The sequence below is a fragment of the Psammomys obesus genome, unplaced genomic scaffold (genome assembly GCF_907164565.1).
Source record: "Psammomys obesus unplaced genomic scaffold, mPsaObe1.curated_primary_1811, whole genome shotgun sequence".
Classification (NCBI taxonomy): Eukaryota; Metazoa; Chordata; class Mammalia; order Rodentia; family Muridae; genus Psammomys; species Psammomys obesus.
Genome location: NW_026585895.1, coordinates 12119322 through 12143139, shown reverse-complemented (window position 1 = coordinate 12143139; position 23818 = coordinate 12119322). Strand labels below are relative to the sequence as shown.

The following is a 23818-nucleotide window of genomic DNA, read 5'->3' as shown; positions in this document are numbered from 1 at the left end:
TTAAACATAGAACCTATTTTTAAAAAAAGAACAGACTACCTCAAAATCCTAGTTAACTGAGTTCTCAAAAACCTACCTTTACAAACCCCTCTATGACTAGAAAAAAAAAAACCTCTCAACACACACTGAAGTACTTAAATCCTTCCCAAACGTTTTGCTCAATGTCACCTTTTCTTTTACAAGTAAAATGAGGATGTCCCAACAGGGGCCTCTCACGAGACTAGTGACAACCTTTTCTCTTTGCCTTTGAGACTGTTTGGCAACTGTACCCTAGAAATGAGTGGCATTGGCTCCCTTTGCATTGCTGTAACAAAATGTCCGACGGAAATAACTCAGGGGAAGACCGGTGCAGTTTGGACCTCGGTTCCGGAGGACTTCAGCCCATTACGACAACATGTGCAGCAGTTCAGTTCAGGGATTCAGCAATTCAGGGAGCCCATAGTAGAGGCTGCTCACCTCACGGTAGACCAGGAAGCAGGAGCATGATAGGAACAAGAGGCCAGATGTAGCCTTCAAAGGCCCACCCCTAGTGACCTCCTTCTACCAGTCAGACCCCACCTTCTGAACATTCCACAGCTTTCAAAATTTAAAAATTAAGGAAACTAGGAAACAGTACTCAAAACATCAATCTGTGGAGGTCGTTTCAAATGCAATGCTATCTCAATAGCTTGAAACCTACCAAGAACAGAACTGAAAATACGATTTTATATACAAATAGCTGCAGCGGGGGAGAGACCCCTTCATTGTAAGAGATCAACCTTTGTCCTATGAATTCAGATTAGATTGCTTTTCTTAGCTTCATTTTCCAACCAGATGGTTTATGGCATGAGCCATCCATGTCTATGCACGTGTCTCTTCTCCAAGAGCCAAGATGGCTGCGTGACACCTAGTCCATGCTCTCTGTCTTTACTACTACATCCTTCTGGAGACCCAGGATCTCCAGCGCTACGCATACCACAGGCCTTCTCCCACAAGCAAAATGTCCTTTTTTTATTTCTGTCCAGAAACAACCTAGCAAGGAGGGGGCAAAAAACATGTTTATGCCAATGGCGATATGGACAATTTAATAAATGAGAATGGACCTGACTCTATTTGACCATTTCTAAAGAGCAAAGTTAATTAGTTATTTAAATAGCACACACACACACACACACACACACACAAGAAAGTTATGACAGTTAAGTTGGGAGAAATTGGGTCTTCTTAAGCTTGACAGTCTCCCATGTGAGAGGCAGGGGATGCCTCTAATGCCTCTGGGAACCATTACCTCATCATACTTCTAGCAGACACTTTGCAAACATTTTAATGCCTTCTTTTTCAACCCAATATGATAGCGATCAACAGCTCTGTATTAGACTACCCAGAAGGAAACCAAGGAGAGAGATAAAGTGCCTTGTCCAGAACCCCCTCTTGGTAAGGGGCAGCTTCAGGCATCGCCTCCTTCTGGAAAGTACCATCATCCCCTCCGAGCACACGCATTGGTGATCAGTTGGGTTTTGATCAGTTAATGCAGCACTCTGGCAATTCTTGTTTTATGTGAAAACTGCTTTGTGTTTTGTGCTGTAAAGCCTTTGGCTTGGTACAAAAGAAAGCAGCTTCTAGAAGCTCAGGCAGCTTCCTGCACTCCCCAGGGCAGTAACCAGGCTTTCTATTGAAATATTCAGCTACATAGAGTTTATTATTATTTCTCTTATCAGCTCACCAGTCAGGAATATTGACTCTCAGTTTGCCAAGGGATAAACTGTGAAACCACCCAGTACTTTTCTCACCAAGCTCTTCTGAGACTTTGTGTCATAAAAATTCAAAAGCAGAGGGAGGCAGGAACTACTGTGATGCCATCCATTGCTTGGGAGTGCCAACGTGCAGAGTCCTCATCTGTCCCTGTCTCCAGTAAGACAGAAGCAACCTGACAGAGGCTGTGTTCCTGCAGAAGTATCACCTCACTCTCCTCTCATTTCCCAACAGGGAACTCTTAAACAGGGAACTGGGTCCAGGCCAAGGAACCCCTTCCAAAAGGGCATTGTTTTGGATTTACTTTTAAGGGATTTTTCTCAGGAGTCAGAAGGAGAAAATGAGGAGGACTTTGAAGCAGGTTGGCAGTGTCCCTCAGGAGGCTGGTTGTCTCTGGAAGACTCTCCCTGGATGCTTTATTCCTCTTCCTCCCCATGCCTTTTCCTGGTAGCACCTGGCTGCTTCCCTGCCACCTCAGAAGCAGGTCAATCTCTTACTGTCCGGCTGTTAGCTATTGGTCAAAACCATCTAGACCTCTCTCTGCCTCGCACTTTGTTGTCCTGAGACCTTTATTAAATTACTTATAAAACATTGCATTTAATAAACAGAATGGAATCACCAGGCCCCTCCTCAGAGTACTATAAATATCAGGAACTATCAAATAAGGATTTTTTTTTTTTTTTTTACTATTGTGTAATTTTTGTAAATGGATACATGAAATGGCTAAAATAACAGGGCCCCAAGACAAGGATTCTGCAAGCAGGCATAAAGCCAGTGCCTTCTGTCAGTTTCAGAACAACTGAAAGCAGAGCTTTTCTCTCCTCTGACGGATATTGGATTTATTATAAATTCAGTATAGGGAAGTTCATGCTCCGTGATCAGCTATGGGGGAGGGGATGTGCACACTGGCATGTCTTTGTGCTCGCACCTAAGTACTGAAGCCGTGGTGGAGTTCTAGAAGACATACAGGATTTAGGGAGGAATAAAGAGGGAGGGATTAGCCAAACCCTCCAAGGCTTGATTTGCAAAGGGAGAGCTACGGCAGAGCACAAACACTGCTGGACGAGGGAACTTACAATTTCACAGGGAAGGGAAATCTAAGTGTCCGCACGTCACAAAATTGACAAGCAGGAAGTGGGAGGGAACTTCGGAGGTGGTGGCTAGGATGCCACAAACGGTGACGGCTTTTAGCATGTCCAGCTTGTACATGTCAATCACGCCTCCGGAAAGTTGTCTCAAAAAAAAAAAAAAAAACACGGAGCAGTTGTATAACTCACCACTGATCTCTGATGACAGAGTGTGGCAGTGTGCTCTGTCCAATGGGTTGGACGGCCTCCTATGGCGCCAGAGCTGAACTGGGTGAGGTGCTCAGCACGCGCTTGCTGATGGATTGACAGCCGCTTATCCGTGCCCGGGTGCCAGGGACTGTCTAACAACCACAGGAAGCAGCCGTGCTATGCAGCATTCCCAGATTTTGTTAGTGTAAATATTTCTGCTGTGACCGATTTTGAGTTATCGACCTGACATCATTATTGAACTTAGATGTGTGAGTCGGCTTGGGAGAGAGTCCTCTGTCACCATTGGACCATTCTTAGTCTCCATCGGGATTACAAATCCCTGTAGAAGTGGTGGATGGCCATGTAGCCCATGTGAGCATACACAGGCTCAAATAAACGACACATGTGTTCATGCTGGTTTTCACACTACTGTTATTTCAGCGATAGCTCTAGTCTTTTCAGGAAGCCATGTTCTCCTGACTCCTGAGTCAACCCTGGCTGACATTGTCGAACATTGACCATGTTGCGTGAATCAAAAGGCAGGATTTAAATTGGTGAAAAGTAAAAACAGAGTCATGGAGACGGGGAAACAAAATATAAATTTGTGCCTGTCTCTTGAAACCCTCTGGAGTCGCCAGGGCCGGGGATTCCTGGGCGGCAGGTGCAGTTGTGGGCCTGGCCAGATTTCTTTGCTTTTGGAAGCCTCCGGGTATTGAGAAGGCCGCTCACAGGTCTCAAGAGTAATGAACTCCAAAACAGGCAGGTTAGTTACAGTAAAATTAAAGCGCTGGAATGCCAAGGACACAAGACAGCTCTGGCAGTCCTGGAATTCGGGTTGAAAATGGCTCAAATGGTGGACAGTGCCTATTCCTCAAGGCAGGGCTTTTTCAGAAAGCTACTGCTTATCACCACCCCCTTGAGTCATAGCGCAGGAGAACAACTTTACAGGGAGCTATGTTTATATTCTCAGAGACCTGAGTAAAAGCTTAAAGGCAACAAATGTCTCAGTATTGAAAGATTTTGACAAGTGCCCAGGTTAGCTAGTTCACTGTCTATATTTATTTATGGGACCTAATCAGACACAGAATATTTCTAATGAATGGTAAATCAATTATTATTTGAAAACTAATTATTCTTTCTTAAAATGTAACTACCTTCCAATTCCAAATGCAAACTTCTCAGAGCTCCTTTAAAACCATTACCTAACACCCAAATCACCTTAGATACTCGAGCATGGCGTGTCCTATGGAAGTGTGGCTCACTCGATTTGCTTCACTTTCCCACCATCCCTAAGCCCCTTTTTCATACATAACGCCAATAACAAGCCCCCAAAAGACGATATAACAACCTTATCTCCACTGGTGTCTACTTGGCACCAGTCTGCCCTGACCTTAGACACAAGCCATTGTTAAGGGTATAACACATTTACATATTTTGCAATAAAACATCAGTTATTTGCATTACTGTGTCAAGTTTTATTTGATTCTTTCACCTAAAAATGACTCATTTTCCTTTCTTGTATTTTAAAAACCAACTACTCTAAGCTTGTTTGAGAATAATCAAAAATTGCCCATTTAGCTAGAAGTCATTTTCTTTTCAAAAGGCAAATGTTATTTAATCTTTCAGCTGTTCATTGTGCCATCATAAATACTTTCTTTTCAGCACAGTTGTGGGGACTGAAATGAGCCCACTAATTGCCTCCCATTTCGACTGACATGTGGTGGTTTAGTGGAAAGAGAACACAGCAGGGAGAAGGAAATAGGAGGCTGAGAAAATGAGAGCTAATTATTTTCACTGCCTCATGTCAGGCTCTGTGTCAGCCTTGTTTTTACAAACTGGAAGGTTTAGCACTAAATAAAACAAACTGGCGTCATGTTTTTATATACTGGCAGTGTCATGGAAGCAGCTGCACATCTCAAAGACAATATAATGCCTGCGTTATACGGACACCATCTGACAGACACTGTGAGCCGCGGCTAATGAGGATATCACAGTGGTGCCAAAGTGAAAGGTGCTGAATTATGTATGACTCTTCATCAGCGCGGCAATAGTCCTGTACATCATTATGAGACATTGTTTTGCTGAAGAGATTAAAACATTCTTAGTTCCAGACCCTGCAACCTATACGCGCTGAAAGAGGTTATTAATGGAATTTTTAGGGAGACTTTCTTGTGGATTTCTTTTGGGTTGAAAAACCAATTTCATGGGACAAAGCCATAATGGGTCATGACACTGGAGAGATAAAGAAGAGAAGCAAATTAACCATACTTGTATTATCTTCCTTCTAAAGGCAGCATAATAAAATATAGTGTAGCAGGGTTTATACTTAATGATAAATAACCCAGGTGCCATCGCAGGCCACGCCACTTCCCTGCCTTTAACACAGCAGGTTCCGGCAGCTGAGCTGGATAATGGCGACACACGTAAAGGCGCCTTCAGCAGCAGCATCACCCTACTTCTTATACAGCTGTGACCAATATTTTTGTGGGGTTTGTGTTTTTTATCTGGGACCACTTCTTACGCTCCACAGACGTCAGTCAGCTGCCTGTGACTGCATCTCTCTCTCCTCGCTCTGCTTTCTCAGAAAGTTCATTTTGACCCCTCGAGTTTATATTTTAAAGTACTTCCATGGTGGGTGGTTTTTATATTTCTCCATTTATGCAGAGGAGCAGGTGAGGGTTTTGGAAGCCGGTGCCTCTAAGATTAGACTTGATGTATCTAGTTCCAGGAGGCTGGCTGTATCTGCCCAATACCTAAGCCTCAGTTTCTCCATCTATAAAATGGGAACTGTGTTCTCTAGAACAGAGTAAGACTATAAGGGGTAGATAACACATACAGTTCTCAAAACCATGATGGTAGACATATACAAGTATCCACGTGACGTTTAATCTGAGTGACATAAATGAGAACAGGGCAGCCTCAGATTGCTGTGAAGGGCGCTTGCCTGGTAATGGGTTCTTCTAGAGGACTGCAAATGTCTTGCCTGCTTAGTTGGCTACACAGGTATAGACACTAGTCAAACTCAGTGACCTGTGTAGTGAAAGATCTGTTTTTATTACGTCAGATTGGTCCTCAGTGTGAAAGCACGTTGTTTTTAGATGTCCGTATTCTTCAGGAAAAGGTGATCTAGAAAAGCTGATTTGAGCACCCCTTCCCTTCTGAAGGATCCTGAATGGTCCTGGACTTAGATTTTCATTTTGAAGATTAATATATGGTGGTGCCAATTAATTTGGTAGGGAAAAGCTGTATATCTAGAAACAAAAACAAACAAACCACAACAAAAAAGCATATTGTCTCTGAATTCCCCACACTTTAAAGTTTGATATATTTTATGCTATTTTAATATGTGGGGTTTCCCCCCTCCATTTGGAAGATCTACCATTATCTCAACTCTTCTCTTTATGTTCTTCTCTTCCATTCCTTCTTCCCTCCCTCTTTTTCTCTAGGGAAAAGGTGTCACCAGGTGTGGCATCATTTCAGCTAGTTTGGAAGTCCAAGGAATTTTAAGCAGCTCACAAAGATGTACTAGTGAGATCTCACAAAGAAATACTTAATTTAGCATTAACTGTGTGTTGTTTAGGATTTTATCCCCACAGGAAAAGAATTCCTGTTTGACTTGGTCCATATTCATAATTCATAAAATGCTTCCACGCAATTGGTAGTCCCAAGGCAGTTGGGATGCCTTCTCATCCTCCATCGGGCACACACTTGCTCCTAGAATTGCCCAGGTTTCTCAGCAGTTGATCAGAGAAGTGTTCATGTCCTGGGCAGCTGGAATTCCCCTACTTTCCACAGTGCAAATTCAAAACTTGTCCTCTCCCCCAGCAAAGTGTCATGTGTCTCCTGCAGACTGCAGAGCATCTGCTAGTTAACGGGTAATTTCAAGTGTGATGGTTTTGCTGCCCCAAGCCCCAGTAACAGCAGTTCCCGGGCTCAGCCCTTCTGCAGAGCTCAGGGTCCCCCCCCCCCCAAGGGTCAGGAGGTGATGCTCTCTGGAAGAGTACATCAGGATAATTCTTGCAGCCATGTGCCTGCCTTCCTGGGTGGGAATCTAGGTTTGAAATGAAACTCCAGGGTAATCAGGACCTGCCTTGATTTTGCATCTGCCACAAGACAAAAGCTGTTGTCTCCAGCTTGGATGATACAGCGCCAGCTGGGCTGGAGCTAGGTGGTTCCAGTGGTGCTGTTTGTACTTCCAACAATGACCTGCTGCCGTAAGAGAAGAAAACATGGCTGTGTTGAACCTCATGGAGATGGGGTTTTATCCTTGATCTTGGCTCTTTACAGATGGACTCAACAGGAGAATCTGGACTATTTGCAGGTTTTGCTTCCCACTTGATCTTTGTAAAATGGGACCTCCTGATACTGTTGCTTGTCTTTCCATAACCTGTAACAAGGAAAAGTTCTCTGTGAGGGCTCCAAGAGGAAATGCTATGCTTAAACCTACAATGAACCCAGGCCATGTCTTGAGGGATTGATCCTCAGCTTAGACCTATTTGGGATGTGGTAGAACTTTTAAAGAGTTGAAACCAGTGGAAGAATTTCTAGTCCCTGGAGGCACACTCTCAAAGTGGACCCTTGGGTCCCAATCTCTTGTACTTCTTGGCCATGACATGAAGGTTTTGCTATACCACAGCTCTCACTGTGATGACTGCCCTACTATTGGCCCCAAGGCAATAGCCAAATGATCATTAATAGAGACCCTCCAATTCCATGGCCCAAAATAAACCTTTTCCCCCTCATAAGTTGACTTTATATTTATTACACTGATGGAAAGGAACATGGGAAACCTGCTTTTCAGAGCACTGTGAGAAACTACACTGGTTCAAATCTAAACTCAACTCACTGTTTGCTACCTGTGTGATCTCAGTCAAATTACCTCATCTTTCTGTGCATCAATTACCTTGACCAAAATAAGGCTCTCTGGCTGTCAATCACATTTAATAGCCACTGGACTTCCAGACATCTGGCTCTTATTAGCAAGGCTGTATTGAGACACGTTGAAGCAGGGGAGGACCAAATTAGCTTTATTTGTGGAAGAAGATAAAAATGTATTCCTTCTATTTAATAAAACCAGCCATTGTGATGCTGCCAACAATAGGTCTGAGGCCAGCCTGGGATACATGAATCCTTTTCTTGGAGGAAAAAAAAAAAAAAAACCCAATCTGTTTGTTGGGCTAAACATGGTGGTATAAACCTAATACCAGCCCTTGGGATACAGGGACAAGGATTGCCACAAGTCTAAGGACTGCTTGTTCTACATAGAAGTGTGATGCCAACCAGGGCCTTTCCAAAACCAGAACCAAATAAGAACAAAGATTACATCAGTTGGCTTTGATTAGGTAGGAAAAAAAAAAAAAAGATAAAAACTAGAAGTCAGTACCAGGAGGTGAAGCTTTACACTCACAATCTTCTACCCCCACCCCTTCCTCCCTGTCTCCATAGCAACAGCTTAATATATAACTTTCTTCCCTTTGTCCCTGTGGTGGTCATAGCAAGTAGAGTTCACAAAGGCAGGGCTGAGGTGGCTCTAGGAAAGGAGTCTTTTTCAGAGTCCCACCACAGGGCTGACTCCATAGCTGTCAGCATCTGTCTGCTGTAGGCCTGTCAAGACTGCGAGTTGTTCAGAGTGTCACAGTCCCTCGCAGTCAGCATCCATCCTCAAGTTTGTATTACTTGAGTTTGTATCCGCTTAAGCCAGTCAGTCATCCTGGTGAAGTGAATGGTTTTCAAATCAGAACATGCTTCCTATCAGGACCAAGATAGAGATAGGTGACAGAGACACAGAAGACCCTGCAGGAGGCTTGGGAATATGTGGGACTGTTTATTTTATTTTATTATTATTATTTTTTTAATATTTAATCTAGCCTCACCCTCCTGAGTGTGACGATTACAGATGTGTAGTATCACACCAGCTGATACCACTTAGCTCTTACTTAAGAAAACCTCAGCAGCCATTGGTGAACACCCTGTTACTTATCATCTCAGCATCTGTGTTTGTGTCCTGTGGAGCTCAGCAACCACTAGTGACAGCCTGGAAGTTGTGGAACATAGTCAGGGACACTTTAGGGCAATTTGAAAACACGCAGGACTTGGAGACTTCTCTTGCTGTTTGTGAGTCACTTTTCTTAACTAAGTGACAATGACATCTTAGCCTCCGCTCAACTCTAGGAGTTATGTCAGGGGACAAGCAAGTTAGGATCAGCGCCTCAGTTAAACTGCACCTGTTCTTTCTCACCCAGCTTTGTCACAAGCAGTAGCCACCTTTTATTGGGACAGCCAATGTCCTCCTTTCTTCATGCCTCCCTGATTAGAATTCTGTTGCCTCTGAAGCTGTCCTCTTTTATGAATCAGTTAAGGGTCTTTCCAATAAATGACAAATACAGTTTACAGACTAGAAGGTGTAGTGCTTTGGAGAACAGTGGGCAGTAGCTGGAGGATGCCAGCCTCTGGCTCTTGGGTTGTATGGGTGAAGTCTCTAGGCTTAAGCTTTACCACCTGTGTTGTCAACAGCTTATTTGATCTGTGGGATTCGGCAGGCCCACCCCATCTTTGCTGCCTTCTCCATCCCCACTGGTGTCTCCCCAGCCACCTCTCCTAGTTCAAATCCTATCTCTACCATCGTTGGTCAACAAATACCAGGAAAGCTCCTGAATCTGTCTGAGCCTTGTTTTCCTCATTCGTTTAAAGGGAAAATAGGCCTAGTCTGCAGGATTATTGTGAGCAGCAATAAAATAACATGGTTTAAGCAGCCAACAGCATGCCCTGCACAGAGTAAGAAGAGCAAGTGGCAACATCGGTGTGACAAGATGGAGGCTGGAGCATGTGTTAGTTTCCTGTTTTGATGCTGTAGCAAAAATACTTGACCCTTCCCCAGAGGAAAAACAACCCTAAGGGAGGGTTTCCTTTGGCTCATGGTTCAAGAATACAACCCATCATGGTAAGAAATTCATGGTGCCAGGAGCTTGAGGCAGCTGGACACAGCTGACCCACTGCCCCTGCAGTCAGGAAGCAGAGGGGTGAATGCTGTCTTTCAGCTCTTTCTGCTTTTTCTTCAGTCCACGACCCCAGCCCAGAATGGCAGTGCCCATAGTTAAAGTGGGTTTTCCCATCTCAATCAACACATCTAAACGATCTCTCCCAGGCATACCCTAAGGCTTGTGTTAACCAGAGCACAAGGTGTCACAGGGGCACCGCGTCAAAAGGGAACACTGGGGCTGAGACAAGAGTGAAGCAGAGGGAGGGCCCCATTGCGTGTGGGCCAATGTCTGCTGACAGTGCCTTTGACTTGCACAATTCCCAAACTTGACAGGCAAAAGAAACAAAAAAGCAGTAAAAGCAGTTCCATCTTTTTAAGTGTTTTGTTCGGGCACTGCTCTGGGGAGGTTCTATTTTAGAGACGGGCAGTCATGACAACAGTCATTATCCTACCCAGCCAGCCCAGGGCCTTCATGCTCCCATAGTAGTAGCTGCAAAACAAAGAAATACAAAGGATGTGCCAGTTCTCATTTGTGGCTGTGACCGAGAACGCCGGTTCGTTTTACTGCCTGGACCGTTTCTTCCTCTAACTGGCACCCTGTGAATGTAGCTGGGCAATGAGGCCCTCCCACAGGCACCAGCCCTGCGTGGCTCTGGAGGCCCTCCAGAGGCTCTCCCAAGCCCCATTCCCGGCTTCTCACGGAAGCTGATGGAGTTTCTGCAACCTCCTTGCTGATCTGCTTGTCCAGAACTGTTTCTGAACTTGCTCCAGGAAATGGTCCAAGGTCCACTGCCAGGAACGTGCTTTCTGGTCTCAAAATGTGTGTGCTTGGTGTGATACAGTTGACCCTTCAACCCTTGGTTCTTCAAAAAATGTAAGAGACAATATCAATTTACCTGAATTGACTGCACAGGTAATGTTTTATTACTAAGTTCTTTATACAACAGTAGTTTTTTTTTTTCTTCACACCTCATATCCACACGTTGATCTCACCATTAACAGTTTACTCTGCTGACTTCATTTATCATTCACCTATCTCTCTAGCCATCTAAGTAAGAGATACTTATTTCATATTACAGCTCAGAGAAATTCATGAATGTCAGAATATGTCTTTCTAAACATTTCAGTACACTAGGATTCAGTAAGAAATGTATAGATTTTATGTATACCTTCACTGGTTTTAATGAGTACATATGTTTTTGTTACCCCAAGCACTGTCAATAGAGCCCTACCACTTCCAGAAAGTTCTCTCATACTCCTTCCATCTGAAGAAGCTATTCGTCCTCTAAAATTTTTTCCAAAGGGGTATTGTTGAGTGTCAGAAAAATGCACTCATTTTCTTCTGCATAATACTTATTTCATTCACTGTGTTTTCCAGATGCACACATTTCTAAACGTATCAGTAACTTTTGTATTGACCATTCCATGAATATACAGTAATTCTATTCCCCTTTTTATTAATATTAATCACTTTTTCGGTGATTAAGATAAAGCTTCCAAGAATATACCCGGACAAATATTTTTTTTTCCATTTCTTCTGTATAAATACAAATAAAATTGCTCACTAATGGGTGTAGGTTTATTCTGTAATAAATTGCCAAAGGGTTTTCTGACGTAATTATGCCATTTATATTTGGAGCATGGGAGTTCCAGTAGCTCCAAATCCTAACCAACATTTGATGGTATCAGCCTTAGGCGCTCTGCTGGTGTGTAAAGGAACTAACTGTGGTTTGAATTAACGTTACCCTGGTGACCAATGATATGCAGAAGTACGTAGTATTGCTGCTGTAAATTTATATACCGTTATTAAAAATCGAGTAGTTTCACACAAGAATCAAAATGTCTATCTTTCATGAAACATTGAAGGCCCTAGCAAAACTGCACTCATATTCCTACATGGGAACAGTCACTAGAAGCTGGGCAGTGGCTTCTAGTGACTTTCAAGGCAGCTGCTCAGCTCCCCAGGACTCCGATGCCTCCCATAACTGTTCAGCTGTCAGTTACCAGATGTTATCACATCTGCAGTGTCCTCTCTGTTAAGAGGACAGTGAACTGTGTCTTTAGCACATGCCACTATCAGTTCTGGAAAATGGAGGTAGGTAGATCAAGTGGGCTATATGGTAAAAGAAAAGAAAAAGGAGAAATATGACTGTGTTGTACCAGGAATGAAATATCCTTGTAATGTTTCATTTGTGCATTAAATGGATCTATTGTGAAAGATTACACCTTAAGGTTCCATAATGTAACTGCCTAGGTTTACTCATTTTTATTTTCTGCCTAGCCCCTTTCGAATTTTGAGTTTGCAACTCCTATAACAAAACACTTCAACTGATAAATTATTTCTCAAGGCTGTACTAACTGGGGGCTATTAGACACACAAAGAGATCTAATTTCATGTCCTCTTTTGAAAAAGGAAAAATAAAACACTCCCACACTGCTTCATTTAGAAAACTGTGTGTGTTATAAAACACTGAAATGAGGGAAAAAATTGTTTCACTCTCTCAATTCCATAATTTTGCTTTAATTCCAGGATTGTAAGTGGAAAATGTATATGGAGATGGATGGGGATGAAATTGCAATAACCTACATAAAAGATGTAACTTTCAACACAAGCCTCCCTGATGCAGAGATTTTAAAGATGACAAAGGTAAGGTTCTATTTACAGCTTAAAAGCTTTTTTGAATTCACAGATATCAAACAAAGACATTAGAATACCCCAGCAGTGGGCTTTTGTGCTCTGGGATGCTCACATCAGCTCAGCCTCAAGCTGGCTCTTAAAAGGCACATTTTATTTAGCAGATTGAGAGGATAATTTTTTGTTAAAATTCCACTTGTGCTGGATAAACTAAAAAGCACTGCAAACAAAAAAAGTATCATTTTAAGTTTCTCTTTATTCCTACACTTCTTCCTACTTTCTCTATCATTTATTAAAGTAAAAAAAATGTTATCAATGAAAATATTTACTTCAATTGACATAAACTTTGAGAAAACTTGTGATGGTGAGAACTTCCTCTTTCCCCTCGAGGCTGGTGATCAGCGCAGGGCCTCAGGAGCACAGGGCCTCAGGAGCATGGGGCAATGTCTCTATGCCTGAGCTGCACCCCCAGCCTGCACTATTCAGTTTCTAGAAGGACTGAGACAAGGCTACGGGGAGGGCGCCTGTTGCTGCTCTGTAGCTTCTGTAAATTCACACCAGAAATTCCTAGAGTGGTTGGAAAGCATGTGACTAGTCCAGAGTCGCCGGGAACCCTGAAGAAAAATCCAATAGAAATGCTTAACTTGCTCTCAGAATGGAATAAATTCAAATTTTTCCCAACCCATACTAGGAAAAAAAAAAGTGAGATTTCAGTGGAAGAAGGTGTACCGCTCAGACACAGCGTGTCAGCAGGAGGGTTGTCCTGACCACTGGTAACCGCCAGCCCTGGTGTGTTACTAACCTAAGTGTGCAACGAGTTTTAGTGAAGGAAATGAAGGTCTTTGCAAAGAACTAGGGGACAGACACAAGGAGGAGACAAGATGGGTCTGCAGACCTGTGGCATTTGACTGGTGTGGTCTCCACATAGACATAAGATGGCTGAATGCCCAAGCCCTCGTAACTTACAAGTAGATTCATCAAAAGACTGGTTTGGTATTCATAGTTGGAGCCTTATACATAACTCTCACTATGGCATTACTTAGCTGGAAGGCTATGATTTGGTTTGACGTTTCCTTATGTCGTAGGAACATGCCATATTTTGATGTCTGGAGGACTAGAAAGGATGGGTGCTTTCCCCTAGGTCCCTGCTCTGGCCTCTCCAGTTGCCACAATTGTTCCCTTTCTTCTATGTCCTTAAGAACACGCAGGCATTGCTTGCCTTAAGAAGGAAGTTGCTCACTGCAAGAATAATACAATACAACTGTAGAAGTGAATATAGATTTTTCTGCTATCATGCGCCAGTCAAAACCACACACCAACATTAATGGGACTTTCAGGAAAAATAGAACTGGGAAGGCCATTCAAAATTTTCAGAATCTTATGAAAACAGACAGTACAATCTTAATTTATATAAAACCAGCCCAATTAAATCTCCCTTCTATTCTATGCCCAACTTATACACAGTAATAGTTTTGCAGCCACAACCTGGAAGGATAAGGGAATGAGAATAAAATGTAAATTCTTTTTACTAGAGTTAGCGTAAGGTCTGAGGTATGGGCTTCGTTGAACCTTTGTCTTAACACAGTGGGAACACAGTGCCCTCATGCCATTATTGGCACACATCTCTTGGCATGCTAGCCTGACAGACTGGAAAGCTGAGTGATTATCAAAGTCTCTGCATTAGCCACTGTTTGCCTCTCGTGATGTCATGACTTTTATCTTAATACTGCGAAACTTTGGGCTGCTGCTTCAAACAGCATGAGTTAACAACCCACAGAGAGGACTGAGTGATATGTCATGTTTTATCACCTCAGAGAGGACTGAGGACCTACATGCTGGTATGTCTATGATCCCAATACTTGAGAGGCTGAGGCAGGAGGATCATCAACCAGTTCTAAGCCAGGACTACACAGCCAGACCCTATCTCAAAAAGACAGAGACTACTGTAGGAGACCAGGGCTACCGTCTCTATCACTAGGACATGCCCATAATTCACTCAGTCATTCAGGGATATTGTTTGCAAATGCACACAAACAACAAAGCCCAAAATACAGGTACGTGGTAAGTCAACAAGATTCTATGATGAACTGATAGTCTGTCCCTATTTGCAAACTGGGTGTGGCACAGCTGGCCTCAGTGAAACATGGCAGCACAGGCTGAGCTCTGACACTGTGCCACCCTTCCTTCTGCGTTTCAGCCACCGTTTGTAATGGAGAAGTGGATCGTAGGAATAGTGGACGATCAGACTGTGGAGTGCACAGTCATGTATGAGGTAAGCCCCTGAGAACAGAGGCGCTGCCTCTCAGCCCACCGGTGAGCAGGGATTGGTCGGGTCTCTCTGGGCATTCACTGCTTGGTACGTGGGCTTATTGGAAAAGAAGTTACATACCAGCAGGCACATGCAAAGATAAATGCAGTTCCCCTAACAAGAGTGAGGAAGGAAAGGGTACACAGTAGAAGTCAGGGTAACACCTTGTCTAAGCTTCCGTCAGATTTTGATTGAACACTTTGCACACCCTACCAATAACGTAAAAAGTGAGTGGAACTCACTTGGAAGTGAGACTTGAGGGATTCAGAAGACCAGCACACACCCCTAGGACCACCTGGGGAGCTTACTGTTAGAGGCAGATTAACAGATCCCATAAAGTTCTATTTGAAAAGGAAAACTTACATTTTAGAAAAATGCCATTGAAGTGTACACATGTGGCACTGCCTGACAATGGAGTAAAGAATATCCCAGTCGCAAATAAATCGTGTCTGAGAGTGACGAGTGGAAGCGAACACTAGCTTGGGGTGGTAGATTGTGTGGTCAGAGATCGGAGAACGGCCGGCCAAGTGCAAGTCCCTAGGACACAGAGAATAACGATGGGCCAGACAGATGGGCAAAGCTGGATCTGAGGACCCCAGTGAGGAGTCACTGTAGGCGTGGAAGGAAGTCAGTGTTCCAAGCTTCAGAGAGAGCCTGATGCTGTTGTGAAAACCACCAAATCCTTTGTGCAATAAGCTGCTAATACCTTCCACTTAATTTTTTTTTACCATTTTAAAAGTTCCTATTTACTGTTATAAAAGTATCTCTCTGAAAATATACTTCAGTTCTGTATTCAAAATGTATATCATGAGCTGAGCGCCGTGGCACACACCTGTTATTCCAGAACTCTGGGAGGCTGAGGGCAGATCTTGGTGAATTTGAGGCCAGCCTGGTCTACAAAGTGAGTGCAGGACAGCCAAGGCTGCACAGAGAAACCCTGTCTCAAAAAACAAACAAACATAAGTATATAATGCTAATAACGGTGTAAAAGTCAACAAGGTCTTTATGGCTGGTGGGACACTGACCCTGGAAAGGCAGGCCCCTCACATGGTGCAGGCTGGAGGGGCGCTGTCATAGCAGAGTCTGGGGATGCGTAAAGACATCAGTATGTAGCTTCCACCGGTAGGGCATGCACAACTTCATTTCAGACAATTTTATTAAGGAGTGAGCATAAACCAGGAACTGTAAGAGGCAAGTACAGGTCTCACAAACCTCAGGTAAATACTCAAGGTGGGTAACGGTTTTCTTCATTTGGCAGATACAGAAACAGGCAGGGAGAGAAAAAAGCCTGGGGCTCTGGGGTACTCAGTGGCAGAGTCAGTGTCCTTGTGTCTCCTCTCCAGGAACACTGTCTCCTCCTAGTCCCCGTACCTGGTTGGCTCACCAAGGCTGCAGGAAGATGCAGGAAGTCTCCCTTGGACTGTGTGTGCTGCTGCACTGAGATGGTTTCCTGAGCTATCACAGTGTAGCCTTTTAGAATCAAGAGACCCAGACCTTTTCCACCTTAATCCACAGCCTGCACAGCACCAAGTGTGACAGCAATACTGGCACCTGTTAACTGGCCTTTTAACCGGACAGTTAGAGCAGCCCAATGCCAGCTCTGCAAACATGCCTCGCCTGCTTCTTGCTGCCTCTGCCTCCTCCTCCTCCTCCTATTCTTTCTGCCCCTCCTGACTTCTCCTCCCTCCCCTCCCCTCTCCCTTCTTCTTCCCCTTCCTCCCTCTCATTTTCTTCCCTCCTACTCCTCCTTCTCCTTCTCTACTTTAAAATGATAAGCCACTTCTCACTTTCCAGTTTTTAAATTCATATGTCTGTTTGCCTGTTTTTCTTGCTTGCTTGCTCTTTTTTTTTTTTTTTTTTTTTTTTTGCTTGCTTGCTTTTTCTTTCTTTCTCTTCACCTCCTCTTCCTCTCTTTTTTGAGACAGATCTTTCTATGTAGTTCTGGCTGGTCTCCAACTTGCTATTAGACCAGGGTTGGCCTTGAACTCTCAGTGATCCACCTACCTCTGTCTCCTAAGTGTGAGATTAAAGGTGTGTACACCACAACCTACTAGGTTCCATTTTGTAGGATCCCAAGGGCATTTACAGGCCAAGCCAATGTCACACTGAGCTACACCCACAGCCCTAGAGAGACTGTAATCTGCAGGTGTTCCTGGTGATGAGGACCCTTTCAGGACAAGGACTGTCTGTCGTCTTGGCCCAGCATCCTCTCCTGACCCTGATTTCTTCACTCTCAATCCTGTCTCACCGTGGGCCTGCTCACCTTTACTTATCCAGGGGCAGGCTTATTTCATTCTGCCCCCTGTGTGTATCCCAAGTGCCCTTGGCCCTTAAGCAAAACAGTGGTCAGTGTCCATTTGTTCAACAAAGTATCTTTTCCCATATATGAAAAACATTTCTTATCAAAGAGGTAGACTGAGCTCTGTCAAATGTTAAAAATTCTGGAAGAAGACAACCTTCTTTTTCAGTAATCTAATAAGTAGAAAGGGGCATAGGATGAGAAAAGAGAGGAAAGAAGGGAGGGGAGAAGTACTAGAGTCCATTAAGGGAAAGGTGGTTAAAATGTTCCTCTTATTTAAATTCACTAATTTGAGCAAATGGCATAATTATGTGCATTTCCCTTCCCATTTTATAAATGTATATATGCATGATTATTTTTAACAGAGTGACGTTAGAACGCCAAAACTCACTAAACATGTGCACGCGATTCACTGGAGCAGAACGAAGCCTCAGGATGAAGTGAAAGCAGTACAGCTTGCTATCCAGACTGTATTCTCCAGCTCAGAGGGCAACCCCGGCAGCAGGTCTGACTCAAGTAAGTTAGTGTCCGTGCCGCACCTCACATGAGCCTGAGTCCAGAACATTAGTTATGACAATCCCTTCACCCAGGTGAGTGCCAGGCAGTGGGCGACACAGATGTCTGTCACAGTACTTCCCTCTTACAGTTTTTAATTTTTTTCAAAGTTTTCCCTGCTTCTTTGAGAATTTTCATACATGTGTACAATGTATTTTGATCACTTTCACCCTGTAATATCGATTTTATAAGCAGGTTACAGAGTACTATATAGAGATAAATATGAACACACTGAACACAATTAATATCCAGATAACTATAACGATGAAAAGTAGTTACATTGCATTGCAATGACAAAAATGTCTGCTTATTTAGTTTCTAAAAATGTACCTGTAAGCAAAGATATGAATCTTCTAGCAAACATTTCTGCAAAGCCACGTCAGTCCACAGTACTTCTTATTCTCCCCCCCCCCCCTTTAGCAGGGTCTTGTGTATCTCTGGCTGGCCTGTAACTACTTTCATATAGCTGAGGATGACCTTGAGCTTCTGATACTCTAGCCTCCACCTCTAAAGTGCCAGAATTATAGGCATGGGCCACCACACCCTGCTTAATGGGATGCCAGGGATGGAATCAGGGCTTTTCATATGCTAGGCAAGCACTCTGCCTCCCTAGCACGAGGACTTCTTGAGTCCCGAAAACCAGTGATAATGCATGATGGAGGCTGAGATAGGGAAAGGAAGGAGAAGGATGAACAAAACAAGAGTGAAGTAGGAAAGGACCTGATGGAAAGGCTCAGCATGATGGCATATAAAGACAAGTCTGAAAATGTGAGTTCAATCCCCAGACCCCACAGGCTAGAAGGAGAGGACTGACTCACTGTTACACACACACACACACACACACACACACACACGTATGCACTAAAACAAAGAAACACATACATAAATGAATGTTTTAAAAGTTTAAGAGAGCAGTAGAGAGAAAAACTTTAATGGTGATAGTAATTTTTTTTTTTTTTTTAAATTTAGAAAGGCAGGGCCAGCTGATAGGCTATGAGATTGGTCATTAAATTATCTGGTAAACCCAAGCAAACGTTCTGACCCCCTGCTTGCAGGCTGAGGAACTCTAATAAGCGGAGAGCTGAGGCAAACTCCCAAGTATGTCAAGGGGGGGGGGGGTGTGTACAAATCCATGTGCCGTTCCTTCCTAACCATGACACCTATACCAACCAGGCGCAGCAGAAATGCGTGTTTTCTCAGCTGCCCTTCTTTTTCCCCAAGAGAAAAGTATTTTTCTGACAGTATACCAGAAGGTCCTTTGGCAGGCCTGGAGACAAAGGTGGGACTCTTACTGCCCGCAAGGGCAAACGTCACTGACACAGCCTGTCCCCTATGTTGGCCACTATATGGTCTGACTTGCCAAGGAGAACAAATATTCTTAAAAGACCACCAGCCAGAGTGGCCAGAATCCTGAAGAACATTCAGAGGCCATCAACAAAGTATCTGGCAGCATACCAGGCCTTCATCTTTGTCAACAGTCGATCTGCTGATATTCTTTTGCAAATAACCATCAGGGACATTTTACCAACATGACTAGGCTTGGGATTTTGTCAAGACTCTTGAGCTACAAGCACAAGATCTGTCACACCCCTTTTCACCTGCTGGTAGTAGAAAACCCAGTTTCATCTGGCTTACCTCGATGGGTCTCAGAGTTTGGTCTTGCAGGATCCTCTGTGAACCTGTCAGAGATGCATACTCTCCTAGCCATCCCCAGACTTACCAAATCAGATATTCGGGGTCTAGGACCAGCGGTTGGCATTTGAAGGGACCCTCAAATATTGATTTAATAAAATGTATTCTCTTCCATTACTAAAAGTCCAAAGGTGATGTAGGCTCTGGACGAAGTACGACAAATACATTGGCTTTGGTATCTTGCTGGATAGCCTCTTCCTTCCTTCGAGGCCGTACTCACTGTGCTGGCTTTGCTGCCCGTGGCCTGGCTGCGATTCCTGGAAAGCGCCTCGTGGCGATTCCCTGAAAGTCCCAGGCTTCAGTCCTGACCTGGTCTCATGTTTAGAGAAAAAATCTTTCAGAAATCCAGCAGACTACCCCACACCAATTCTGCTTTGGGCAGGAGAGAAACATGCCCTTTGCTGGCATCAGCATGTCAGCGATGGGCCAGAAGAGGCCCAGCTTCCCCTGACACAGATGGCTGCCGAGCCTCAGGCCTCTTGGTGGAAGTGTAGAGAAGTGGCAGTTTAGGAAGATGGTGCTGAGTACTGTATGGCTCCATGTGTGTCGTTCCTGGTACAGTCAGTTTATGGCAGGAGAAATGGAAAACTGCCAATGACATCGAACCTTTCTCACCAAGGATTCGTGGTGGTAAAGAAAAAGGTCCATGTGCCTAACCTGGAAGTTCCATGAAAGGTAATGCTTGGCACACACACACACACACCCCTCCCCAAGCAGCCTTGAGATGGCTTTCCTGAGCCAGGCTAGTGAATTAGGCATGCACCTTGGTGGCGTGGAAGACGCTCATTTCCATTTCCCTGCAGGTGCGGACTGCCAGTGGTTAGACACTCTGCGCATGCGGCAGATTGCATCCCACACGTCTCTCCCGCGTTCCCAGAGCAACCCCATCCTGGGGTCCCCGTTCTTCCCGTACTATGGCAACCAGGATTCCTACGCTGCCGCGGTGAGGCGGACCCAGACGCCGGTGAAGTACCAGCAGATCACACCCATCAACCCTTCCCGGAGCTCCTCCCCGACCCAGTACGGGCTGACCAAAAACTTCTCCTCCCTGCACCTCAACTCCAGGGACAGCGGCTTCTCCAGCAGCGTCAACACCGACAGCTCCTCCGAGAGGGGCCGCTACTCCAACCGAAGCAGAAATAAATACGACCGCGGCAGTGTATCCCTCAACTCTTCCCCGAAAGGACGGTACGGTGGGAAGAGTCAGCATTCCACACCTTCCAGGGAAAGGTATTCTGGAAAGTTCTACAGGCTGCCCCAGTCAGCCCTGAACACGCATCAGTCCCTTGACTTCAAGAGGAGCCCCAGTGACCGGCGTGTGCCCAGGACCATCCCCGGCATGCCTCTGCACCCCGAGACTACCTCCAAAGCAGGTGAAGAGGAGAGCAGGGTAAGCGAAGGGGGCTGGACTAAAGTGGAGTACCGGAAGAAGACACACAGACAACTTCCGGCCAAGACTGGCAAGGAGAGAACCCGGGCCACCTACCGCGGCAAGAGGAACTTTTGACGGATTGAAGCAGGGGGCGGGCTCTTTTCGAGGCGGGTTCTGTGGTGGTTTGTGCAATGGACTTTTGGTAACAAGACATCTTCAGATTCCAGGAACCAAAAAGACTAGTTTGGGAGTTGGGAAGCACCTTTGAATCGACTACAAAAGCAGGGCCAGATTGTGGCTGTTGGTTGACTAATGGTGGCAATTAGACTTGACAATAACTGCCCGTGTTTCAGCCCCTGAGTTAATATTGAAGCAGAAAGGGCTGTGGCATTTTTTTCCATGCTGGGCACATTCTCCTTAGCAGGCTTGGGACTTTGATAAAGCTAGTGAGAGCCACAGAAAAATCAAATTTCTAGATGAAACAGAATTCATCTTTTCTCTTTCACCTAATGTTCCAAGATGGCTCCAGCAAGGCACGGTGGCCAATCCTTTATTTAAAATCTGGGTATATTGTTCATCATGAAGTTTAGCATTTTTTTTTAACTACTGTGATAAAGTATCATTTATTTTGATTGCTGAGGAATTTTTTTAAATGCCTCCCTAAATTTTGTACCCAAGGCAAGTGCCTCATCTCAACCCTGTTAGTATTTATTTTAGTGAGATATTTGTGTTTCTGTCATGGTCAAAATTGAACTGATTTGGCTTGTCATTTTAGGTAATAAAAAAGATTGTTGAAGTTAATGTTGATTGCATGGTGCTTATCCATTAATGTTCATCAGACAAAAGGTCTGAATGTCCTGGAGATTTGTGGCTGGCTTCCTTCCTGAACTCCCAGGAATCTAGCTCACTGGTACTTTCCACCTTCACCGTAGAAGGAGCAAAGGAGGGTGGGGAGGCACAGGACGATGAAGAGCAGGACAGACTGGATACATACAAGGACATAGTCCATACAGCAGCCTCAGGATGTCAGAACTCTAAAATCTAGAAACAGGTGGAGCAGGATAATAGCATCTCAAGCTACGAGCCAGAGCAATTAAAGTCCCATTAGCCTTGTTAGAGCAAGACAGTAAACACCAGCCTTTGAGCAGGAGCTGGGAGTTAAGAGGAGGCTGCTTACAGTCTAGAGCGGGGAGCCTGTGACACACTACGATTTGAAGATGGAAGATGAAGCATTGTGAGATGCTTCCTACTTTGACAGAAAGTCGGGTGGCAACAAACCCATCGATAGAGCAGATAGATAAGCACTCAGGATGCTGAGATTCTGTTCAGCAGTCACTAATACTGAACATTCAGTGCCCTTTGGGCTGTCCAGGATTTTCAATGCCTTACAGGAATCCAGATGATTCATGGGTTCCATAGTGTCGAATTCTCTTTTTATATTGTAGAAAGTAGGCTTCACCGTATGTATACATGTTCTCATGCAGTATGTGGGGTCTGCTGGGATCATCAAGGATTTTGTAGCATTAAAGTCAAGATGGTAAGAAATGACTTTTGGTTTGCAAGGGAAGCTGTCATGGCCTAAACATGGATTCAGCAACTTAATTTTATTTACCATCTGAACTTATTAAGAAACAAAGCAATGGGTGTGTAAATCCAGATCAATTTGGTGGGTATGAGGTATTCATTTCCATCATGGCTGACTAACTTGTAAAGGTCCTTATTCTTTCTCTCCTCCACTAGAATCCTTTATATCTGTTTCTAGGTATTTTTTTTTTCCTTTTTGGCCTTTCTTCATGTTTAAACAATAACAAACAAAAGGCTTATGCAAAGTTTGCTATCTTAATATGCTGTTTCCAAATAGGCAGTACATTCTTTGAGAAATTTTGGATAAATAGCTAAATGCAGTCTTGAATCAGTCACTCTGAAAGAAGTATAAAGTATAGTGTGAATCAATACAACAAATACACAGTATGGGGAATTATTGACAGCTCCAATTTAAAAGGCCCTATGCAAGAGCCAGGGAGGTGGTACATGCCTTTAGTCCCAGCACTCAGGGAAGCAGAGGCAGGTGGATCTCTGTGAGTTGGAGGCCAGCCTGGTCTACAAACTGAGTCCAGGAAAGCCAAGTCTATGCAAAGAAACCCTGTCTCAAACCTCCCCCCCCCAAAAAAAAAGGGCACTGCGCAAATGACCCTTGAGTCATGCTACTTGACACCATCTTGTGGATCTTGAGTTAGAGAACCCTGGCCTTAAAGTGACTGCATGTTCTCAGTCTTCTTTTGTACAGTTACTGCATCAGCACCAAACTGACCACTTTGTAATGTCTCATGGAAAAATACTTGTCAGCAGTGATGCTTCCAGTCAAAATCAAAACAAGAACAGCTGCAGTCTGGTTTTAGGTTGTAAAGAAGTAATAAGAGTTGCATGTGATTTTCTGGCTTGTTTCTCTCTCTCTCTCTCTCTCTCTCTCTCTCTCTTTTTTAAAGGATACTTAGTCATCAGACATCTCTAAGGTCAGAAGATGAATGTAAGTCAAGAGCAGAGCAAGAATTAACAGGACATGCATCATCAAAATAATCAATTGCCAAAACAGAAATTGAAAAAATAGCAGCCTGGGGTTTAGTTACGTGCTTAGCATTCATAAGGCTCAATTCTCAACACCAGAAAACAAAGTAAATCATTTTCCAACAGCTAGGAAGTATACTGGTTGGGAGAAGCTGAGGTTAAGACAAAGAGGAAAACCTTTAGGTAAGAACTTAAGGGTGTGGTTTATTAGCAGAGCACAGGACACAAATGCACTCACAAGTGAGCAGACAACAATTGCTTTCTAACTTCCTACAGCGAATCTAGCTTATGGAGAAAAATCAAACTACAACGTGCTTAAAATGATTGACAGTGAAACTGAGGTCAGCAGGATCTACCTGGGAACTCTGTCTTCCCTGTGCTTGTCCAGTGCGTTGGTACCACAGT

General features: G+C 44.1%; 1 protein-coding gene across 2 annotated transcripts in view; it reads left to right on the top strand.

Annotated features, from left to right (window-relative positions):
• Map3k20 (mitogen-activated protein kinase kinase kinase 20) overlaps positions 1-21649 on the top strand; it is a 146370-nt gene extending 124721 nt beyond the window's left edge. For both annotated transcript variants that reach the window (XM_055600301.1, XM_055600302.1), the window contains exons 17-20: positions 12518-12634; positions 14820-14894; positions 17595-17745; positions 20280-21649. In XM_055600301.1, the coding sequence (XP_055456276.1) occupies positions 12518-12634; positions 14820-14894; positions 17595-17745; positions 20280-20983 (1047 nt within the window). In that variant the 3' untranslated portion in view covers positions 20984-21649. The remainder of the gene's footprint in view (positions 1-12517; positions 12635-14819; positions 14895-17594; positions 17746-20279) is intronic.
• Positions 21650-23818: the final 2169 nt, after the last annotated feature.